This window comes from Triticum dicoccoides, chromosome 5B (genome assembly GCF_002162155.2).
Source record: "Triticum dicoccoides isolate Atlit2015 ecotype Zavitan chromosome 5B, WEW_v2.0, whole genome shotgun sequence".
Taxonomy (NCBI): Eukaryota; Viridiplantae; Streptophyta; class Magnoliopsida; order Poales; family Poaceae; genus Triticum; species Triticum dicoccoides.
The window spans coordinates 286,412,368-286,431,867 of NC_041389.1; the positions used below are offsets into that span (position 1 = coordinate 286,412,368).

Consider the following 19,500-nt stretch of genomic DNA (forward strand, 5'->3'; position numbering starts at 1 on the left):
AATCACAAAGAAGTTTTGGAAGTTTAAGTCTATGACGAATCGGGGACTCCGAGTGCTCCTCACACAGAGTGGTTCGAATCTGACTTGATCAAATTTTGTGATGTAGCATGAATAGAGTTTGAGGCGAGAAAAGCATAGATAGCTAGAGAAGGTTCTTAGGCATTCTTGTCCATCCACTTGGCGAAAAGAAAAGAAGCCAATCAATCAAAACAACAAGTGGATGTCCTTGAATGAGTAAAATATGCACCAACATGCTCACACAATAAGATGGCAAATGAAATATGTGGCAAAGCATGCACAACCAATTCTAGCATCTATCAAACAATTGGCGATGACTAGGTCATCTATATATGAGTATATTGACTTAGGAGTCAAATGAAAGACATTTGATCATAGGTCATACTCATCGTTTAAGCTCAAGTGGGGTTACCACTTTTACATAATGCATTGATGTGTTCACACCATTAGAGTTGCTTTGACTCAATTCTTAGAGTTAAGCTCCCCCTAGATGTGAGATCCCCCCTTAGAGGGATGAACTAACCTTGGGTTTTGTCGATGATGACTTCATGTAGGTGTTGAAGATGTGGATGCTCAATGTTGATGTAGATCATTTGGAGCAATCCTTTGGAGTGAGTCCCACAAGGAATAAAGAAGAATATCCATAGATATAGAGTGATGCACAGACAAGATGATGTCCATGAAATCATTAGGTTACCTTGTCCCTTGCCTTACCAACATGAGGGTTTGTGACTCCTTGAACTAGTGCAAGATGTGGAAGTTGATTGCACTTGTTCTTGCCATAATGATATGAGTGAAGAATGTTGGCGGAGTCACCCTCAAGAACTCTCTAGTTCTTCTTCTTCGGGATCCACATCATCTTGATGGGAATCCTTGGAGTTGTAGTTGTACTTGATGAAGTAGAACTTGAGGTAGTCTTGGGAACCCACTTGAACGAGGCCTTAGGTGCTTCTTCAAATGCATCAATCTCTTCTTGAAGCTTGTCCTTGCCTTTGTTCTTGTGGTCTTGTGGTGAAAGATCATCTTGTGCTTGTGTTCCCTTGAAGGAAGTAGGATCATACTTCTCTTGTTGAGGAACAAACTTCGTCTTGGGGTATTGATCTTCTTCCCACTCAACTCCATTGGCATTGAACTTTCGTTCAAAACCAACACCTTGATTCTTCTGGTGCCTTCCTTGCTTGCGTACAATTTCCTCGAATTGCTTACACCCGGCAAGGCTCTTGTAAACACCTTTCTCTATAATTCCCTTCAATAAGCTATTTTCTTGCTCAAGTGTAACTTGGCTAAGAGAATCATTAGTGGAATCAAGAGAACTACTAGAGGCAACAATATTGGATTTGACATTATTATTGTTACTACTAGAGGAAGTATCTTTCTTGTACTTGTTACTAGACTTGACTTGAGGCATGTAAGTAGATAAGAGTAAACGCTTGGCAATGTAAGAAGAACTTTTCTTACAGAGATCATCATTGATTGCTTTTAAGAACTCATGCTCTTGCTCAAGATTGAGCTTTTCAAAGCGTAACTTCTCATGAGCCCTTAAAAGTTCTCGATGATCTTCGAAGATAGTTTCATGAGCTAACTTAAGAGTGTTTAGTTCTTTAGTTAGAAGCTCAATCTTCTCCTTATCATTGTCATTCGTTTTATATTGATTAGCATGATTAATTGACGTTTCGTCATAGTATTCATTACTAGAGTTGTCAACAAGTAAATCATCATCCACAAGCAAGTCATCTTCATCACTATTGAAATCAACATACTCAGGATGTGTTACCTTTGGACCTTTGGCCATGAAGCATCTTCCAATTCCTTCATTTGGTGAATTAAATATGTCGTAGGAGTTGGTTGACACAAGTGCTAGACCGGCAACACCTTCATCTTGAGTATATTCGGAGTCGGAGTGATAGCTTCTCTCGGAGTGATTGTCGGAGTCAGAGCCGGATACCCATTCACCAACATGAGCTTGATGTCTTTGTTTTGTGTAGCTCCGTGATGACTTGTCCTTCCTTTCCGAATCCTTGCTTCTCCGTGAGGGTCTTCGTCCATAACGATCATCTCTACTCCTCCTCTCTCTTAGCGGTGATTCTTCTCTTTTGCTTCTTCTTTTTGGAGAATCTTCTCTTTTTTTGTAGGGTGCCGTACACTCATTGGAATAGTGTCCGGGTCTCCCACAATTGTAGCAATTTCGCTCTCGACTAGAAGATCTTTTGTCATGGTAAGACCTTGACTTGGAGCTTTTTTTTCTTTGCTTCTAATCTTGTAGAATTTGTTGAAGTTCTTCACCATTAAGCTCAATTCTTCATTGAAGGTTTGTTTCTCACTTGATGATGTGGGGGCTTCACTTGAGGCTTTGTAAGCACCACTTGACTTGTTGTGAAGTTCCTCCTTATCCTTGAGCGACATCTCATGAGCAACAATTCTTCTAATGACTTCCATTGGCTTGAGATCTTTGTAGTTTGGCATCATTTGGATCAATGTGCACACGGTATCATACTTTCCATCCAATGCTCTTAGGATCTTCTTGATGATGAATTTGTCGGTCATCTCTTCACTTTCTAAGCCGGCAATCTCATTTGTGATAAGAGCAAGCCTAGAGTACATTTCAGCGACACCTTCACCATCCTTCATTTTGAACTTGTCAAGCTGACTTTGGAGCACATCCAACTTGGATTCCTTGACGGATTCGGTACCTTCATGCAATCAATCAAAGTATCCCAAATTTCCTTTGCATTCTCAAGACGGCTGATTTTGTTGAATTCTTCGGGGCACAATCCATTGAAGATGATATCACAAGCTTGAGCATTGTATTGCAGCATCTTCAATTCTTCCGCGTTAGCTTCACGGTTCGGCTCTCTCCCGTCAAAGAATTCACCTTGCAAGCCAATACAAATAATTGCCCAAACAACGGGGTTATGTCCGAGAATATGCATTTTCATCTTATGCTTCCAACTAGCAAAATTAGTACCATCAAAGTAAGGACCTCTACGGTGATAATTTCCCTCGCTAGACGCCATACTCTCCTAGGTTGTGAAACCAAGGCTATGACCACCAAAAGCTATGGAAATCAAAGCAAATGGAGACCAAAGCTCTGATACCACTTGTAGGACCTTGAAGTATGTCTAGAGGGGGGTGATTAGACTACTTGACCAATTAAAAACTTAACCTTTTCCCAATTTTAGAGTTTGGCAGATTTTAGCTATCTTAGGACAAGTCAAGCAATCATCACACAATTCAAGCAAGCATGCAAAGAGTATATAGGCAGCGGAAATTAAAGCATGCAACTTGCAAGAAAGTAAAGGGAAGGGTTTGGAGGATTCAAACGCAATTGGAGACACGGATGTTTTTGGCGTGGTTCCGATAGGTGGTGCTATCGTACATCCACGTTGATGGAGACTTCAACCCACGAAGGGTAATGGTTGCGCGAGTCCACGGAGGGCTCCACCCACGAAGGGTCCACGAAGAAGCAACCTTGTCTATCCCACCATGGTCGTCGCCACGAAGGACTTGCCTCACTAGAGGTAGATCTTCACGAAGTCGGCGATCTCCTTGCCCTTACAAACTCCTTGGTTCAACTCCACAATCTTGTTGGAGGCTCCCAAGTGACACCTAGCCAATCTAGGAGACACCACTCTCCAAGAAGTAACAAATGGTGCGTTGATGATGAACTCCTTGCTCTTGTGCTTCAAATGATAGTCTCCCCAACACTCAACTCTCTCTCATGGGATTTGGATCTGGTGGAAAGAAGATTTGAGTGGAAAGCAATTTGGGGAAGGCTAGAGATCAAGATTGATATGGTAGGAATGGAATATCTTGGCCTCAACACATGAGTAGGTGGTTCTCTCTCAGAAATGGTAAGTTGGAAGTGTAGGTTTAGTCTGATGGCTCTCTCCACGAATGAAAAGGAGATGGATGGGTATATATAGCCTCCACACAAAATCTAACCATTACACACAATTTACCAAACTCGGTGGGACCGATTCAACAGGCTCGGCCAGACCGATTTAGTAAACCTAGTGACCGTTAGTGATTTTCGGTTGGACTGACATGCAACTCGGTGAGACCGATTCAGTTAGGGTTAGGGCATAACATAATCTCGGTAAGACCGATTACACAAACTCGGTGAGACCGATTTTGGTAATAAGCTTTCCAGAGAGTTGGTCAGGTAAACTCGGTGGGACCGATTTGCTCTTTTCGGTGAGACCGAAATGTTACAAAAGGGAAACAGAGAGTTTAAATTGCAATCTCGGTGGGACCGATCGCTCACTTCGGTTAGACCAAAACGTTACGAAGGGAAACAGAGAGATTACAATCCCATCTCGGTGAGACCGAGATCCCTATCGGTAAGACCGATTTGCTTATGGTTTGTGGCAGTGGCTATGACTTTCAAACTTGGTGGCGCCGGATAGAAAGAATCGGTGTGACCGATTTTGGCTTTGGGTTTAGGTCATTTGTGGATGTGAGAAAGCAGCTGAGGGTTTTGGAGCATATCACTAAGCACATGAAGCAAGAGGCTCATTAAGCAACACCTCATCCCTCCTTGATAGTATTGGCTTTTCCTATAGACTCAATGTGATCTTGGATCACTAAAACATAAAATGAAGAGTCTTGAGCTTTTGAGCTTGAGCCAATCCTTTGTCCTTAGTATTTTGAGGGATCCACTTTCATCATCCATGCCATGCCATTCATTGAGATTTCCTGAAATAATATTCTTGGAATAGCATTAGCTCAGTGAGCTATATGTTGTTATGAATTACCAAAACCACCTAGGGATAGTTGCACTTTCAACCTCATCTCACAGCTGCTGTACTCGTTAGTTTTCTTAATTTTCCTGTGGTATTCGGTGTTGACCGCAAACCCATGAAACTTTGCATATGTCTGGTAGAATTCCTTTGCTTCTTCGAATGATTCAAATCTCTGCCCAACGTTCGGTGGCTGAGGTACCACGATCTCTGATTGGCCACCATCTTCATCCCCTTGTGCTTCATCATCAGTTTCATCATTCACTTCAGTATCGGCGGCAGTTTCATCTACTTGAGTGTTGCCAGTGCTTGTGTTCAAAGGGGTGCTTGTCGGCATTGCTGGAATGATTGCCATTTCCGACTCTGACTCGGCATTGTTTGCAACATGATTGTCGGCTGGCTGGTGGGACGCATCTTCCGTGCGCTCAGAGCTCCCCACAGTAGATGTCCCCGCGCCGCTGTTCACTATAGTTGTAGGCCTTGTAATAGAAAAAACAGGTACGAGCGTAAGATTTTGCTTGAATAACATGTTTATCATAACGGAGCACATCAACTTCAAGTGATTTGGCATGACATCATTCAAATAACAAGCCGTGAGTCTGCGTGTGGACATGCATGGCAACTGTAGTTGTCCAGTCATGACAGCTACAGTCCAACAAACATGGCAACTACTGATTGCCAATGCATGGCAACCAGCTCCTTTTTAGTACAAAAACTTGGATTCTATATGCATGGCAGCTGCAGTCCTGCATACATGACAAATACTGTTACCAATACATGGCAACCAGTGTGTTCTAGCATCAAAACTTTGCATTCTAGGCTTGAGCTTACTAGGCAAATGCGATCAACCATTAGTGCTGCACACATGCTTTTAGCAGTTGGCAAATTTCCGAAGACAATATATGACTCATTGCACACAACCACTTGTTAGCGTTTTATGCTTGATTTTTTTCCACCATCACTGCTACAAATCTTTTTTTTCGTCACATGCTATTTGCCACAAAAAACAAATGCAGCGCTCTTTTGCGGTTCAATTTTTCCTTACCTTGTTGTGCTGCATGTGCCCATCTTGTGTTGTCTGTCACACCAAATTGACGTGCTCTATTTGCAATCTGTGAAGCTTGCCACGAGACGTTTGCCGGGGTACAACCACCGTAATAACCTGTAAGCATGGTAGTAGTTGGTCAATACATGGCAACTGCAGTTGTCGAGGCATGGCAACTGCAGTTGCCTGGCATGGCAACTGCAGTTATCCTGGCATGACAATTGCAGTTGTTCCTTCATGGCAACTACAGTTGTCCAGGGAGGGCAACAACAGTTGTCCAGGGAGGGCAACAACAGTTGTCCAGGAATGGCAACTGCAGTTTTTTATTTATTGCAATTGCAGTTGTCCAGTTATGGCAACTGCAGTTGTCAACTATGCTCCTTCTGCTAATTCACCGTCCGCAACTTCACTTTTGTGGACTCACCTGTGTATGACATCGATGGCAGGTACATGGGTGCTGCCTGATGCCACGTGCTGCATGAAGGCTCTGCATTTTTTCCCAACATAACTCGTGAGTCTTTTGCCAACCTTTGCAAGTTTTATTTTTCATGTCCAGACCAGTATGTGTTCTTTTTCGTATGCGTTACCTTGATTTGCCACATTAGCTAGTTGAAGTTGGTCGCCCGTACATTTGTCAGTGTTAGCGCCATGTGACTGAACTTGCCATGGAGCCCCCCTGAGTGTGTTTTGGTCATAAGAACCTGCGAAAAAACGACAGTGTAGGACATAAGTAGAATGTCATCTTCATCGTCGCGAACATGGCAAATGTTCTTTTCTTTGTTATCACGCATCATACCAATGCCTGCGCACTGTTCTAGTAGTGGCAGTAACGACCCTGCAGAAATGAGTTGACTGTACTCTGATGCATCCCAAGGGGGCGTTTCTGGCCTTTGAGAACCCCAAGTATCAACGCCATCTTCGTGATTCATTCTTTTCGCGTCTCGTTTCTGCCAATGTGTTCTCAATCACTGCATGAACAAGAACGCATCAACAATCCATAAAAATTGTATTCTTTTGCTGCTTGCACATAGAAGATAACACGTCAGTGTTATCACATTTTCATGCATAGGCAACCAACACATCACGGCAAGTAGGACATGCACATCCACTCTCTTTTTCTAAAATCTGGGTGCTAGCTATCTGTTCGATTTGATGGCAACAACCACTACAATAGGATGTCAAGCAACAGGTTAACATGGTGGCAGTTAACGACAACGAAAGGTGGCAACTGACGTTAGACACAAGTGGCAATTAATTTTTCCCACCCCCTTTATTCCAAATTTGTCATTTCTCTCCCTTTTTAAGGGATTCCTACTCATACTTTTCATTACCAACTACTTGCGTCTAGCGAACTAGGAACTTAAGCTAATCTCAAACGTAGTACATGGCAGATCTGGTGTATTCTGCTTGGCAAATGCGAAGATACACAGAACCATGTAGTGTTTTATCCCTATAGCGTGGATCCAGTCGCCACCTTCATCGGTAAATTTGCAATTTTCTGTCCAGAAGAAGGATGAGAAGCAATATGAGATCGGTAGATTTCACCTGCTTTTAGCTGATCGTCTTTGGAGGGCGGGGGGTGAGGGAGGGTTGGGGTGTGGTTTGCGGTGGGAAGGCCCTACGGATCTGCTCTGGTTGCCATGGCAACCAGAGAAGGCCGGTGATGGAGGTAGGGGTTCGAGAGGTGGGAGACGATGGCGGCAGTCAGGGGTGGGGATCGATCAGAGGCCGGGAACAGCTGGTCGTGCGAGCAGCGGGGTCGTCTGGCCCGGACGGTGTCCTGCGGGCGGGGTTGCCACACACCGGACGTGCGGGCTGTGCCTTTGCGCACCCGGACGCGGTCGTGCGGGCGGGTTCCCATCCATGCCACACGAGGCGTGCGGGCGGGTTCCTGTCCATGCCACACATGTGGCAGTTATCGAAAAAAAAAAAGTGTTCAACTCTACGACGCTTTGGGTAATAAAGAAAAAGAAATCCAAAGTAAAAATCTCCACAACTCCCAACTCTACGACAGCGTTTTTCACCACCATGGCCTCTCCGTAGTCCGTATCTTTCTCTCTTCCCGCAACCATCTTCTCCCCCAAAATCTCCCCAACTCCCAGCTCCCAACTCCTCCGCCCATCCAAATACCATAAACACACTCCAACTCCTTCCTCCGCGGCCTAAAGTCCCAGTCTTTCCGCTAAATCCCGCTTATCCCCCCGTCTTTCCTCGCCCGTACAGCCCCCGGAACCAAGATCGATCCTTCCTCGAGGTGCAGTCGCCGGATTGGAGCATGAGGCTCCGATCCGCGCCGCCGGCGCCGCCGCGGCTGCTGCTGGTGCTGGCCGTGCTCCTGTACGGCTTCTGCTGCTGCTGCGAGGGGAGGTTCGTCGTGGAGAAGAACAGCCTCAAGGTCACGGCGCCGGACTCTCTTAAAGGCAGCTACGAGTGCGCCATTGGCAACTTCGGCGTGCCGCAGTACGGGGGCACCATGGTCGGCGTCGTCGCCTACCCTAAGTCCAACCGGAAGGCCTGCAAGAGCTTTGACGACTTCGACATCTCCTACAAGGCCAAGCCCGGGTCCTTGCCCACCTTCTTGCTAGTCGACCGGGGAGGTGAGCAAATTACCGTAGAGAATTGTTTCCTTTCCCTTAGCCTGCATGGATATAATTGGCCCTAGAAGTGAGATAAGTATCTTTTGTTAATTCGTCTAGTCTTTTCTGTGCGTTGAAAATTAGATCTTGGCATGTGATGATAGTGATTGAGCTGAATGTTAGTTGACCGGATTTCGTACAACGACGAAATCCCTGTCTCACAGTCTGGGTCACACTTAGGATCTGAAAAGCCTTTACCGTGAACACCTCCTGTGATTTCTTTAGTACCCATGTCACTGTCTTGGTGTTTGACCTCTGTGATGTTCCGCTGATTTTGTTTCAGCCGATTCTTGTTTAACATTCTTATTTGTCTGCTTGGCCATGTTGCATTCTACTCGGTCAATTAAAATATGCTCAATCATGTTGTGTTGGTTAAGTAAAATATGCCGTTGATTACATAAAACATGGTTTTTCGTGTTCTATATAGATTGCTTCTTCACAAAGAAGGCATGGAATGCTCAGAACGCAGGAGTGGCGGCTATTCTTGTTGCTGATGACAAGGATGAGCCTCTAATTACAATGGATACACCTGAAGAGAGTGGAAGGGCTGATTATTTAGAGAACATCACCATACCATCAGCGCTGATAACAAAAAGCTTCGGGGACAGACTCAGGAAAGCAGTCGATGGCGGTCACATGGTTAATGTGAATTTAGATTGGAGGGAGTCCCTGCCTCACCCTGATGAGCGTGTTGAATACGAGTTCTGGACCAACAGTAACGATGAATGTGGTCCCAAATGCGACAGCCAGATTGATTTCGTTAAGAGCTTTAAAGGACCAGCACAGATACTTGAGAAAAAGGGATACACACAGTTCACTCCTCATTACATTACCTGGTATTGCCCGGAGGCCTTCACACTAAGCAAGCAGTGCAAGTCCCAGTGTATCAACCATGGAAGGTACTGTGCACCTGACCCGGAACAGGATTTCAGCAAAGGGTATGATGGGAAAGACGTGGTGGTTCAAAATTTGCGGCAAGTCTGTGTTTATAAAGTTGCGAAGGAGAATAAGAAGCCTTGGTTATGGTGGGACTATGTGACCGATTTTGCAATCCGCTGCCCAATGAAGGAAAAGAAGTATACCAAGGAATGTGCTGATGGAGTTATCAAGTCACTTGGTATGTTGGTCTTTGCATCGCCTCTTTATACCTTTCAAAGTGTGGTGTAGATAATTGTATTGAACACATTTATGATTTTCAGGACTTGATCACAAAGCAATAGATAAGTGTATTGGTGATCCAAATGCTGATGAAGAAAATCCTGTGCTGAAAGCTGAACAGGATGCTCAGGTTAGTACTTGGTACTTTTGTGTGATTTGTCTCTTCTGTTAATCCCACTTGTGATCATGTTGTATCATTTTGGACCGTCTTACATAGATTGGCAAAGGCGCTCGTGGCGATGTCACTATATTACCAACACTGGTCATCAATAATAGACAATACAGAGGTGTGTGCTCTGTCAAACCACAAATGCAATTCACTATAGCTACCAGCAAGTTACGTGGTTCCGGTTGTGCTTATCCTAACATTTGTTTTGCAGGGAAACTTGACAAAGGGGCAGTTCTTAAAGCACTTTGTGCAGGTTTCCAAGAAACTACTGAGCCTGCCGTTTGCTTGAGTGAAGGTTAGTGCATTGATTTCCATACCCTTTTCCTCGGTGCTGCTTTGTGAGTATGGCAAGCATAACCTGTCTGGTATCCTTCTCTCAAGCATCGTCAATTCTTGTTATCAAATTGTAGATATACAAACCAACGAGTGCTTGGAGAACAATGGTGGCTGTTGGCACGATAAGGCTGCTAACATATCTGCATGCAAGGTACTTCTGGTGGTCTTATCTTCTGTGCTAAATTCTAGTTAATGGGACAACACTTTTCTCTTTTTAGCATATGCATATGATGTTACTTGTGTGTTGTATATGTAGGATACTTTCCGTGGTAGAGTTTGCGAATGCCCGGTTGTGAAAGGGGTAAAATTTGTTGGTGATGGCTACACTCACTGTGAAGGTACCTATACCAGGAAATTGGGATAATTTTTTCTTTGTTTATTTTTCAGTATTGAAATAATGTAATGGACCGTACCCTGCCTCAGATAGCTGATTACTTTTTACCACTCTAACCCTTATTACTGAAGATAGTAAGTAGCGACTGGGCTGTGCACAACACAGTTCTTTTCCAGGACATGCAAGTTTAGTCTCATTGAATATTCTTGTACCTGCCCTTGTTATTTTAGCTTCAGGATCTGGTCGCTGTGAGATTAACAATGGTGGATGTTGGAAAGAGACCAGGAATGGCCGGACACACTCTGCCTGCACTGTAAGTAATCAGTTTGGATTTGTTCCTAACCTTAATGCTGCCACATGTATTATCTGAAATCTAAAGGTGTATATCTGGTGTTCATAACCTGCAGGATGGTGGCTGTAAATGTCCAGATGGGTTCAAAGGTGATGGTGTTCACAAATGTGAAGGTAAGAGTCAGTCCCTGAACTCCATTATGCTATCACAACTGCTTATTTGCCCTGCAGATTTGTAGCTTTCTGTGCACAAATATGAATAGGAACCTACTCCGTAGTTTTAAAAAATAACAAAAATATTTGTGTTTGAGTTAACAAATATGAATATCCACCTAGAATTCTGCGACAGTCATAGCGTACTGAACGTTGTTGGTCATATTATTGGCAACTCCTTTGTAGCTGTGCTGATGTGAAATATTTTGTGCTAGATGTTGATGAATGCAAGGAAAGGACTGCATGCCAGTGCAAGGAATGTAAATGCAAGAACACATGGGGAAGCTACGAGTGCGGGTGTGGTGGTGGCTTGCTGTACATGAAGGAGCATGATACGTGCATAAGTATGTCCATATCTCCTATAACAAGCTTACTATCGCCCCAGCAGTAGCGCCTATATACTTGAGCTAAGCTATAATCTGTGATATTTGGAGGCCATAAGATCCCCCAAATTGCAAGGCTAGCTATAATAATCTATATGATGCTCGCTCATTTTATTTGTGATTGTTTCTTCAATAGATTAGCTGTCAAAAGCTTACTAAGTCAACACATTTTATCCAGGCAAAGATGCAGGAGCACGGGTAGGCTGGAATTTCCTATGGTTTCTATTGTTTGGCCTAGCGGCAGTAGGAATCGCAGGATACGCGGTGTACAAGTACAGGATCCGGGTAAGATACCTGTACAGATTGACTGTTTAGACATAGATAACTCTAGGCTGTCGTCTAAACCGTTTCTGTGATGCTTTTTTTTTGTACGCACAGAGCTACATGGATTCAGAGATCCGCGCTATCATGGCACAGTACATGCCCCTGGACAACCAAGGAGAGATCCCCAACCATTCTCACCATATTGAGATGTGAAGGGCAGCAGCACAGGCTGATAGGCAGTTTGTTTCAGCTTACGGGAGGGATGATTGGGGGAAGAGAAGAACACTTGTCTTGCATATGTTGTGTGTGGCCATCCTGTAAATTCAGTCGTAGATCAAACTGGAAGAGAAACACTTGTCTTGAATGGTGTGATCATCTCTTTCTTTTCTGTTCTCTAATCAGAAAAGAGATGGCAAACTCATGTCATGTGTGCTTCTTTTTCCTAGGTTCTCCTTTTTAACCCATGGTGATGATTGTCCTAACATAGAGATTTGTTAAACTGGATGTTGATTAGTAGTACTTCCAGGTGTCTTGTTGGTAAAAGAGAAGGAAGATAAGAGTACACAGTAGTAGATTAATACTATCTCGCTAAAGGCTAAGTAGGAGTATAATAATAATTGCATGCCAGTACTTGAATTAGAAAGGGTGGCTGGATCATGTTAGGTTGTTGTAGAAGCCACGTCCGATTTTGATTGCAGGGAGAGGGACTCTCCAACAAATTTTGTAAAGGAATGGAATGACCTGTCTCTGTGCTCACTAACCCTGTCCCCGCCTTGTGTACGAAAAAATAAAAAGGCAATGGTGGATGCAGGAAGATGCTAGTAAGTATAAGCATGCTTGTCTTAGATTTACCCTAGAATGTTGTACTCCCTCCTCCGTTTCTAAATCTAAGTCTTTATAGAGATTCCATTATAAACCGTATATGGATGTATATAGATGCATTTTAAGTTTAGATTCATCCATTTTACTCCGTATGAGCGGAATCTCTATAAAGACTTATACTTCCTTCGTTTTAAAATAGATGACTCAATTTTGTATAAAGTTAGTACAAAGTTGGGTCATCTATTTTGGAACAGAGGGAGTATTTAGGAACGGAGGGAATATCTTCTACACCATACCCTGTCCCTGCATTTAGAAAAAAACAAAAAGACAATGGTAGATGCAGAAAGATGCTAACAAGTATTACCCTCATCCCAAAAATCTTATCTAGATACAGATGTATATAGCACTGGAAACATCTAGACAAATTTAACCTTTGTCTCAAATTACTTGTCTTAAATTTATCTAGACATAGGTGTATCTAACACTAAAACGTGGCTGGATACATCTTTATGTAGACAAATCTAAAACAAATACTGTAATTAGAAACGGAGGAAGTACGTAAAAAGAGAAGAAAACAACAGCCCCCTCAAAGCTTCATCTAAAAAAGGCTCTCTCTTCTTTCTATTAGGAGGACGAGCTGAGCATTCCTCGTGTTTCTGGGAGGTTAAAATACCAAGGGCATTTACGCGAAAGAAAAAACTAGTATAACAAGACGGCAAATTTGAAAAATTTGACCTGTGAATGAAATCAAATCGCAAAATGAACTGCCCGTGAAACTATTTCACGCGGTTGACCTTTTTGTGTGATGCCCGACACGAAGGCGTTACACTACACTGTGCAACGCCTCACAGATAGGCGCTACACGCCTGGCCAGCGTTGCATCCTAGACTGCCTAAAAATTGCTAAGTCAATGTGCAGAGCCTAAGAGCTAGGCGCTGCACTGTATAGTGGGGCGCCTAGCTCTTAGGCGCTGCACTAGTGGTTGCACTACAAAATGAAGCAACCACTAGTGCAATGCCTAGAAGCTAGACGCTACACTGTATAGTGTGGCGCCTAGCTCTCAGGCGCTGCACACTGACTTAGTAATTTTCGGATCACACGGGTGCGACGCTGGACAGGCATGTAGCGCCTATCTGTGAGGCATTGCACAATGTAGTGTGGCGCCTTCGTATCGGGCGTCACACAAAAAGATCAACCGCGTGAAATTGTTTCACGGATAGTTCATTCTGTGATTTGATTTCGTCCATAGGTCAAATTTATCAATTTTGCCTAACAGGACCATTTGCGTGAACGATTGTTGACCACGAGATGCACCTAACCCCCTAAACCCTCCGCTGTTTGTTTGGACGCTTACTTCAGTGGTAGTTGTATCTCACAGTCTCAGTACAGCCACATGTCCACTCCTGCTATTCCCACCTACCCCTACTCCCACCCCCATCGCACGGAAGCACGACGATAAAACGCCCACGCTCTTCCATCTCTGCCATAACAAACGCAAAGCTGCTCCATCATCTTCCTCTTTGTTTCTCTTTCATCTGTTGACCTCTGCAAGAAAACAAGTAAGCCTGTCCAGCTCTACTCTCATTTCTGCTCTTTTTGTTTCAAACAAATTTTAACACGCCCAGGTCAGCTAGTATCATGAGTGGCAAACGAGAAAAAGAAACCAGAGTCAGCTTTTGATCGGATTTCGCTTGAAATTAACTGCAGTGGGATCGGAGCAGGAGAAGAAGGCCGCCGCCACGGTGGAAGTGGAAGGCATCCCGTTCCCGCGGGAAATCGCCGGCGCCAAGACGCTCTCGCTCGTCGGCCATGGCAAGCACTAGAATCTGTGACTGAAGAACAGACACGAACGAATCATTTTTTTTTTGACACAATCAAGTTCAACTTCAACGTGCAGGCGTCACAGACATTGAGATCCATTTCCTTCAGATCAAGTTCAACGCCATCGGGGTCTACCTCGACGTCGACGGCGCCATGGAGCATCTGCAGGGCTGGAAGGGGAAGAGCCAGCTGATGGAGGACGAGGCTTTCTTCGACGCCCTGGTCTCCGGTGAGACGATGGATGGATGATAATCGACCTCCAACAAGTGACGCTGGTCATATGTTTCTGACACGATGTTGCGCGTGCATTTGCAGCTCCGGTGGAGAAGGTGCTGAGGTTGGTGGTGATCAAGGAGATCAAGGGGTCGCAGTACGGCGTGCAGCTCGAGAGCTCCGTCAGGGACCGCCTCGTGGCGGCGGACAAATACGAGGACGACGAGGAGGAGGCGCTCGAGAAGGTCTCCGACTTCTTCCAGTCCAAGTACTTCCGGCCCGGCTCCGTCGTCACCTTCCACTTCCCGGCCACGGTCACCGCCGCGCCAGAGATATCGTTCGTGACGGAAGGCAAGGAGGAGGCCAAGGTGGCGGTGGAGAACGCGGCCGTGGCGGAGATGATCCAGAGGTGGTACCTTGGCGGCGATTCGGCGGTGTCGCAGACCACCGTCAGGAGCATCGCTGATAGTTTCGCGGCAATGCTCACCTCACCATGATTCTTTTTTTACAAGTGCTGCTTACCTGCTTTTGCAATAAATCGATAAGTCACGATGAAATATTTCAAAAAACACTTGCTGGCGAAGCCCTACCGGTCCTTTGGCAACTCGATCCAAACGCTGTACAAATTATTTCTAAAATTTTCATAAATGACACTTTATTATTTAAATATTACACCCGGTCTCTGAATAATTAAGATGCACACGGCCAAATCAAATTCAGTCTCAGAAAGAGAAAAAAAAGGACAAAATACAGGTATTCTTGAAGAGATTGGATGACGCCTAAACCGTTGAAGGGCCAATCCTAATATCATGCTACCATCCATGTGGGGTAGAAGTAGTTTTCTAAGCGTGTACACATATCTGTAAACAGGACTCGATTCTTCACACATTGTAGAGACGAGCATAGAGCGTACTGGTACATCTGTAGATAACCTGCAAAAGGGAAGTACTTTTATGGTTAAATACCTTGCCAAAGCGACCAAATAACAACAAACGCTCCCATCATGAGAAGAATTTTAAACCTGTACTTTATCCCATGTAACCAGTTGTCAAATATATTAGCAACACTACCTGAAGGATACAAGCCAGAAACTACTTGGATGACTAACCATATAAAACGAGCCAATTTGCATTGGAAAACAAGTGTTTTATTGTTTTGTCGTGATGACAAAAACACATTGCGTACTTTCATGCCAATTCTTCTTAATAAGGTTGTACTTGGTAAGAATGACTTCTCGACAAAGATACCACGCAAAGATTTTATTTTTAAGCGGTATCATCATCTTCTAAATCTTCTTATTCTTATCAACTGGCATATGTGACTAGATCAAAGCACTATACATATAATCCACTGTGAATTTACCATTCACGTGTAGGTTCCACTGAAATTCATCGGCTCCCGGTAACAGTAGTACCGTGTATAGTCTTAGTAACAAAGTGTTTCACGACTCAAGTCTAGGGCCAATTAGATCTCTTCTGAATGTCACATTTGACATAAAGGATTCCAAAACCGTGACGATAGTATCAGCCTTGTGACGCACAATATTGTATAGAATCGGATATTGTTCTCGAAGTGTAGCATTGCCTAGCCACTTATCCTTCCAGAATCTAATTCCCGGTCCGTCTTTAATAGCGAAGGATCCACAACGAAAGAAGTATTTCTTCGTAGCCATTAACCCAACCCAAAAGTGTGAGTCCCCATGGCTTAATCCAACCTGGTGGCCTGGATATGCGCTCCCCTCCAAATCCAGGATCATTTCGGTCTCCGGCCATCGTCACGTCCCCGATGCCTCTCATTCCTCCCAACCACCCAACCTCACCCATGTTCGTGACCTGCCCGTCCTTCCGCCTGCTCTGGACCTCACATGTCCGGCGGTGCCCTGTGCCTCCTTCGGCGGCGGGCGTGGTTCTCGTTCCTGTACTGGTCACAGCTTTGACCTATGCCCGACTTCCTCTTCTCCAATTGATGCTCCTACTGCTTGAGATTGCTTGTACTCAGGCCAGGGCAAAATCCTTACATCCTATACTAGCAGCGGCGACACCCGCGAGTGTCTTCCCCTTCTTGGAGGTGCTACCATGGCCGTTATGTGTGCCCCTCTTTGAGCATCAGGGGATACCCTAGGTCCGATTATCAGGATTGGATGGCGACGACATCTTGGCGTCGTTCTTCTTCGTGAAGGCGTTGTCTTGTTTTCTTTGCAGCGTCCTCTGTTCTGGATTTAGAGATGTTGGTTGTCTAATTGTTGGTTTCGATCACTTCTTGAGAATGCGTGTTTAGCCTTGTTTTTCTCTGTTTGGGCTGAGCATTCCATGTATCTCTCGCGTCCATGCCATGTGTACCACCTCTTGTACTCGCTCTAACTTTTTCTTTCAATGGAATGATATGCAAGCTCTGCATATTGGCAAAAAAATATAACACGCTAAGGGCCTATTTGGTAGCTCGCCAGCTCCCAGCTTCCATGTATTTGCGAGCGGAGCTAGCCCGAACGGCGCCAGGAAGCTGGCTTCCCGGATCGAACCAGCATCCACGTACAAAAACTGGGAGCTGGTGTTTCGTCGATCCCAGGAATCGCAAGAGTTGGAATTCGAGCTATTTACGGCAAGCTGCCACCGCGAAGTGGAAGAAAACATTTCGTCAAGCGAAGAAAAGACCGGAGGGACTCCCTTCCCTCCCTACCAGGCCAGAATCGAGCTTAATGGGCCAGCCAGCTCCAACTTGGGCCAAGTTTGGCCTGTCCTCAACTCCCAGTAGACCAAAATCAACTGAAAAAGGCTGCCAACCCATGCGTTGTGAGAGAAAACTGGAGCTGGCACACCGAACGGCTTTCCGATCGCTAGCTTTCATTTGGAAAGCTGGCATACGAAACGGGAAGCTGGATTTCAGAATTTTCAGGAGTTGGGAAGCTGCCCGAACAGGCCCTAAATTCTGCTAAATGGCTTAGCGTGTAGCCCTTGCAAATATTGTAGCACCGACATATCATGCTATTTAAAAACTATGGTATTTGTACACCAGTTCACAACGAAAACATTTTCTGAACTACTGTGGTATGTTTATAGGTTGTTCCAGTCATATGTGTAGCCCAGATTCGACGTGTCATGTCTTTGACTGTATTCACACTTCCCAGTATTATACGGACGTTAGGGGTTTTCAGTTCTGCTTTAGATATTTTCATGTGCTTTCATTCTTTGCTTCTTGCGTGTGTTTCTATTTAAAAAGTTCTTGTGTGTTTTTCTGTTTGAGTGTTTTCCCTAACCTGCATGCGTGCTAACGGAGCCTGGGCATTAGAAGGAAAACGTCTCGTAGTTAATTTGGAGCGGTATATTGTGTTGTGGAGTACAAAATCATGACACAGAAAGTCCAAACTAGTGGAGATCTCGTTCATTTGGAACACAAAAGTGGCCACGGCGCGTATTGCACGCATGCATCTTCTGGCTCAAAACATCCGTATAGTGTCCAATGTTCCATCATACTGCTGGATAGTGCAATAGCTAGGTACACACATACCTGAACATCCATGCACATCAATAATTAGGAAAACAATTACTATTCATTAATTGCCTGAACAAGTAGGTCAGGCACATCAGACGTACACATCGGCTAGGACTGGAGTACAGCAAGGAGTTGACAGTTCACTCACGCATACGGACGCGTGCATACATGTCGCATAAATATATATGCACACACAGTGTGTGTGCAAGGTACAGACATAGACACACTACTGAAATAACACACACAGGCAACTTCATTTTATTTTTTAGTAGCTCAACATCGTATGAGCACTCCATCAACGTAGAAATTAAGCTCCACGCAAGCGCGTCCATGCATGCACGTAGGAAGGATTATATATTGAACTAGTTGACACTGCATAAGAATAAGACATATATATTATGTCAGAGAAAAACACGGCAGATGTAACATGCTAAAAAAACACAATCGACCGTGTTTCTTAAAATATGAACTTAATATCACTGTTTTGTTACTATATATTTACTTCCTACTCCTAGCTCTTAAGAAAATACTATGCTTGTACGTGTTTGCTCATGAGTTGTTCTATTTTTCCTCCTTTTTGGGGAGTCATATTGTTTGTATTGCCTGGTGTAAAAAACCGTTTGCTTTTTATAACGTGGAAACAGACGGTTATGGAGTAGCGCCACATGGAAATATGCACAAGATCTGGACTACACGGCTGCGCGAGAAGATGAAAATGCATGCATTTGGATGAGTAGACCGAAAGATTAGAACATACTTGTTGCAGTTGGTGGACATGCTGATGGGGAAGGGCACGCTGACGCCGCACTTGCCGGGCACGCCGGAGACCTTGCCCATGTTGATGGACTTGATGCTGGTGGCGAGGCTCTTGAGGCACCTGCACGCTATCTTGCGGTCCGGGCTGCTGCGGGCCAGGCCGTTCAGCCCCTGCACGCCGGAGCAGCACTCCTTGCTGATCGAGGACGCCCTCCCCGTCACGTACGCCACGCACGGCGCGAGCTTGGAGTCCACCTGCCCGCACGACAGCGCCGCCGAGGCCTCCCTGCCGGCCATCATCAGCACCACCGCCGCCAGGACCACGGCGGCCGCCACAGCCTTGCTGTTGAGACGAGCCATGGATCGCTAGCTGCAAGCTAGTTCCTTAAGCTGCTAGCTGGCTAGCTAGTGGGTGATCAGATGAGTGTGGTTAAGCTGGTGGAGTGTGATGGTGTGGAGGAAAGGGTGTGGCGTGGAGGGTATAAATAGGGGAACGGTGAACATGCAGCAGGATTGATTGAGCAATTGATGCCCGTCGCTGCCAGGTCGTTGGCTGGTGGAGTTAATTGAGAAGGTCGATCCACCCTGCAAGTGCATGTACCCGCTAGAAAGTACGCTCGATCTCTTTGTAATTGGCATGTGTCTCTTTGCTTTTACTTTGTTTTTTATATGTTTTTCTTTTGCGGGAAGAAAAGTTACTGGTGGTGTGAACTTCTTGGTTGCTGCCCTGACCCTGAAACTGCCTCATGGCTCCACATATTCAAGACAGTGTTTGGCTGCTCCCATGTAATTGTAACCATGACTGAGTAGCTA

The 19,500-nt window shown here is 44.9% G+C and overlaps 3 protein-coding genes across 3 annotated transcripts; 2 read left to right on the forward strand and 1 right to left on the reverse strand.

Moving 5' to 3' along the window:
* Positions 1-7,830: 7,830 nt before the first annotated feature.
* Positions 7,831-12,050, forward strand: LOC119308463 (vacuolar-sorting receptor 1-like). The gene is made up of 12 exons (XM_037584595.1): positions 7,831-8,399; positions 8,866-9,555; positions 9,638-9,726; positions 9,814-9,883; positions 9,977-10,060; positions 10,176-10,252; positions 10,358-10,439; positions 10,666-10,748; positions 10,843-10,900; positions 11,155-11,283; positions 11,501-11,607; positions 11,701-12,050. Exons 1-12 carry the CDS (start codon positions 8,078-8,080, stop codon positions 11,797-11,799), a joined length of 1,890 nt encoding a protein of 629 aa, XP_037440492.1. The 5' UTR covers positions 7,831-8,077; the 3' UTR covers positions 11,800-12,050.
* Positions 12,051-13,811: 1,761 nt separating this feature from the next.
* LOC119308464 (probable chalcone--flavonone isomerase 3) lies at positions 13,812-15,132 on the forward strand. The gene is made up of 4 exons (XM_037584596.1): positions 13,812-13,967; positions 14,116-14,220; positions 14,306-14,458; positions 14,545-15,132. Coding segments are annotated over exons 1-4 (654 nt in total). The 5' UTR covers positions 13,812-13,966; the 3' UTR covers positions 14,940-15,132.
* Positions 15,133-17,967: 2,835 nt separating this feature from the next.
* Positions 17,968-19,155, reverse strand: LOC119308465 (probable non-specific lipid-transfer protein 3). The gene is made up of 2 exons (XM_037584597.1): positions 18,689-19,155; positions 17,968-18,303 (listed from the first exon to the last, which is right to left on the reverse strand). Exons 1-2 carry the CDS (start codon positions 19,045-19,047, stop codon positions 18,294-18,296), a joined length of 369 nt encoding a protein of 122 aa, XP_037440494.1. The 5' UTR covers positions 19,048-19,155; the 3' UTR covers positions 17,968-18,293.
* Between the last annotated feature and the right edge of the window lie 345 nt (positions 19,156-19,500).

Excerpts from the sequence above, each read along its gene's own strand:
- LOC119308463 (XM_037584595.1), top strand. The coding sequence starts at position 8,078 with ATGAGGCTCCGATCCGCGCCGCCGGCGCCGCCGCGGCTGCTGCTGGTG. Across the intron at positions 8,400-8,865 it reads CTTGCTAGTCGACCGGGGAG|ATTGCTTCTTCACAAAGAAG; the intron begins GTGAGCAAATTA and ends TGTTCTATATAG. Across the intron at positions 10,749-10,842 it reads GGACACACTCTGCCTGCACT|GATGGTGGCTGTAAATGTCC; the intron begins GTAAGTAATCAG and ends CATAACCTGCAG.
- LOC119308465 (XM_037584597.1), bottom strand. The coding sequence starts at position 19,047 with ATGGCTCGTCTCAACAGCAAGGCTGTGGCGGCCGCCGTGGTCCTGGCG.
- LOC119308464 (XM_037584596.1), top strand. Across the intron at positions 14,221-14,305 it reads GCTCTCGCTCGTCGGCCATG|GCGTCACAGACATTGAGATC; the intron begins GCAAGCACTAGA and ends TTCAACGTGCAG. Across the intron at positions 14,459-14,544 it reads CTTCGACGCCCTGGTCTCCG|CTCCGGTGGAGAAGGTGCTG; the intron begins GTGAGACGATGG and ends GTGCATTTGCAG.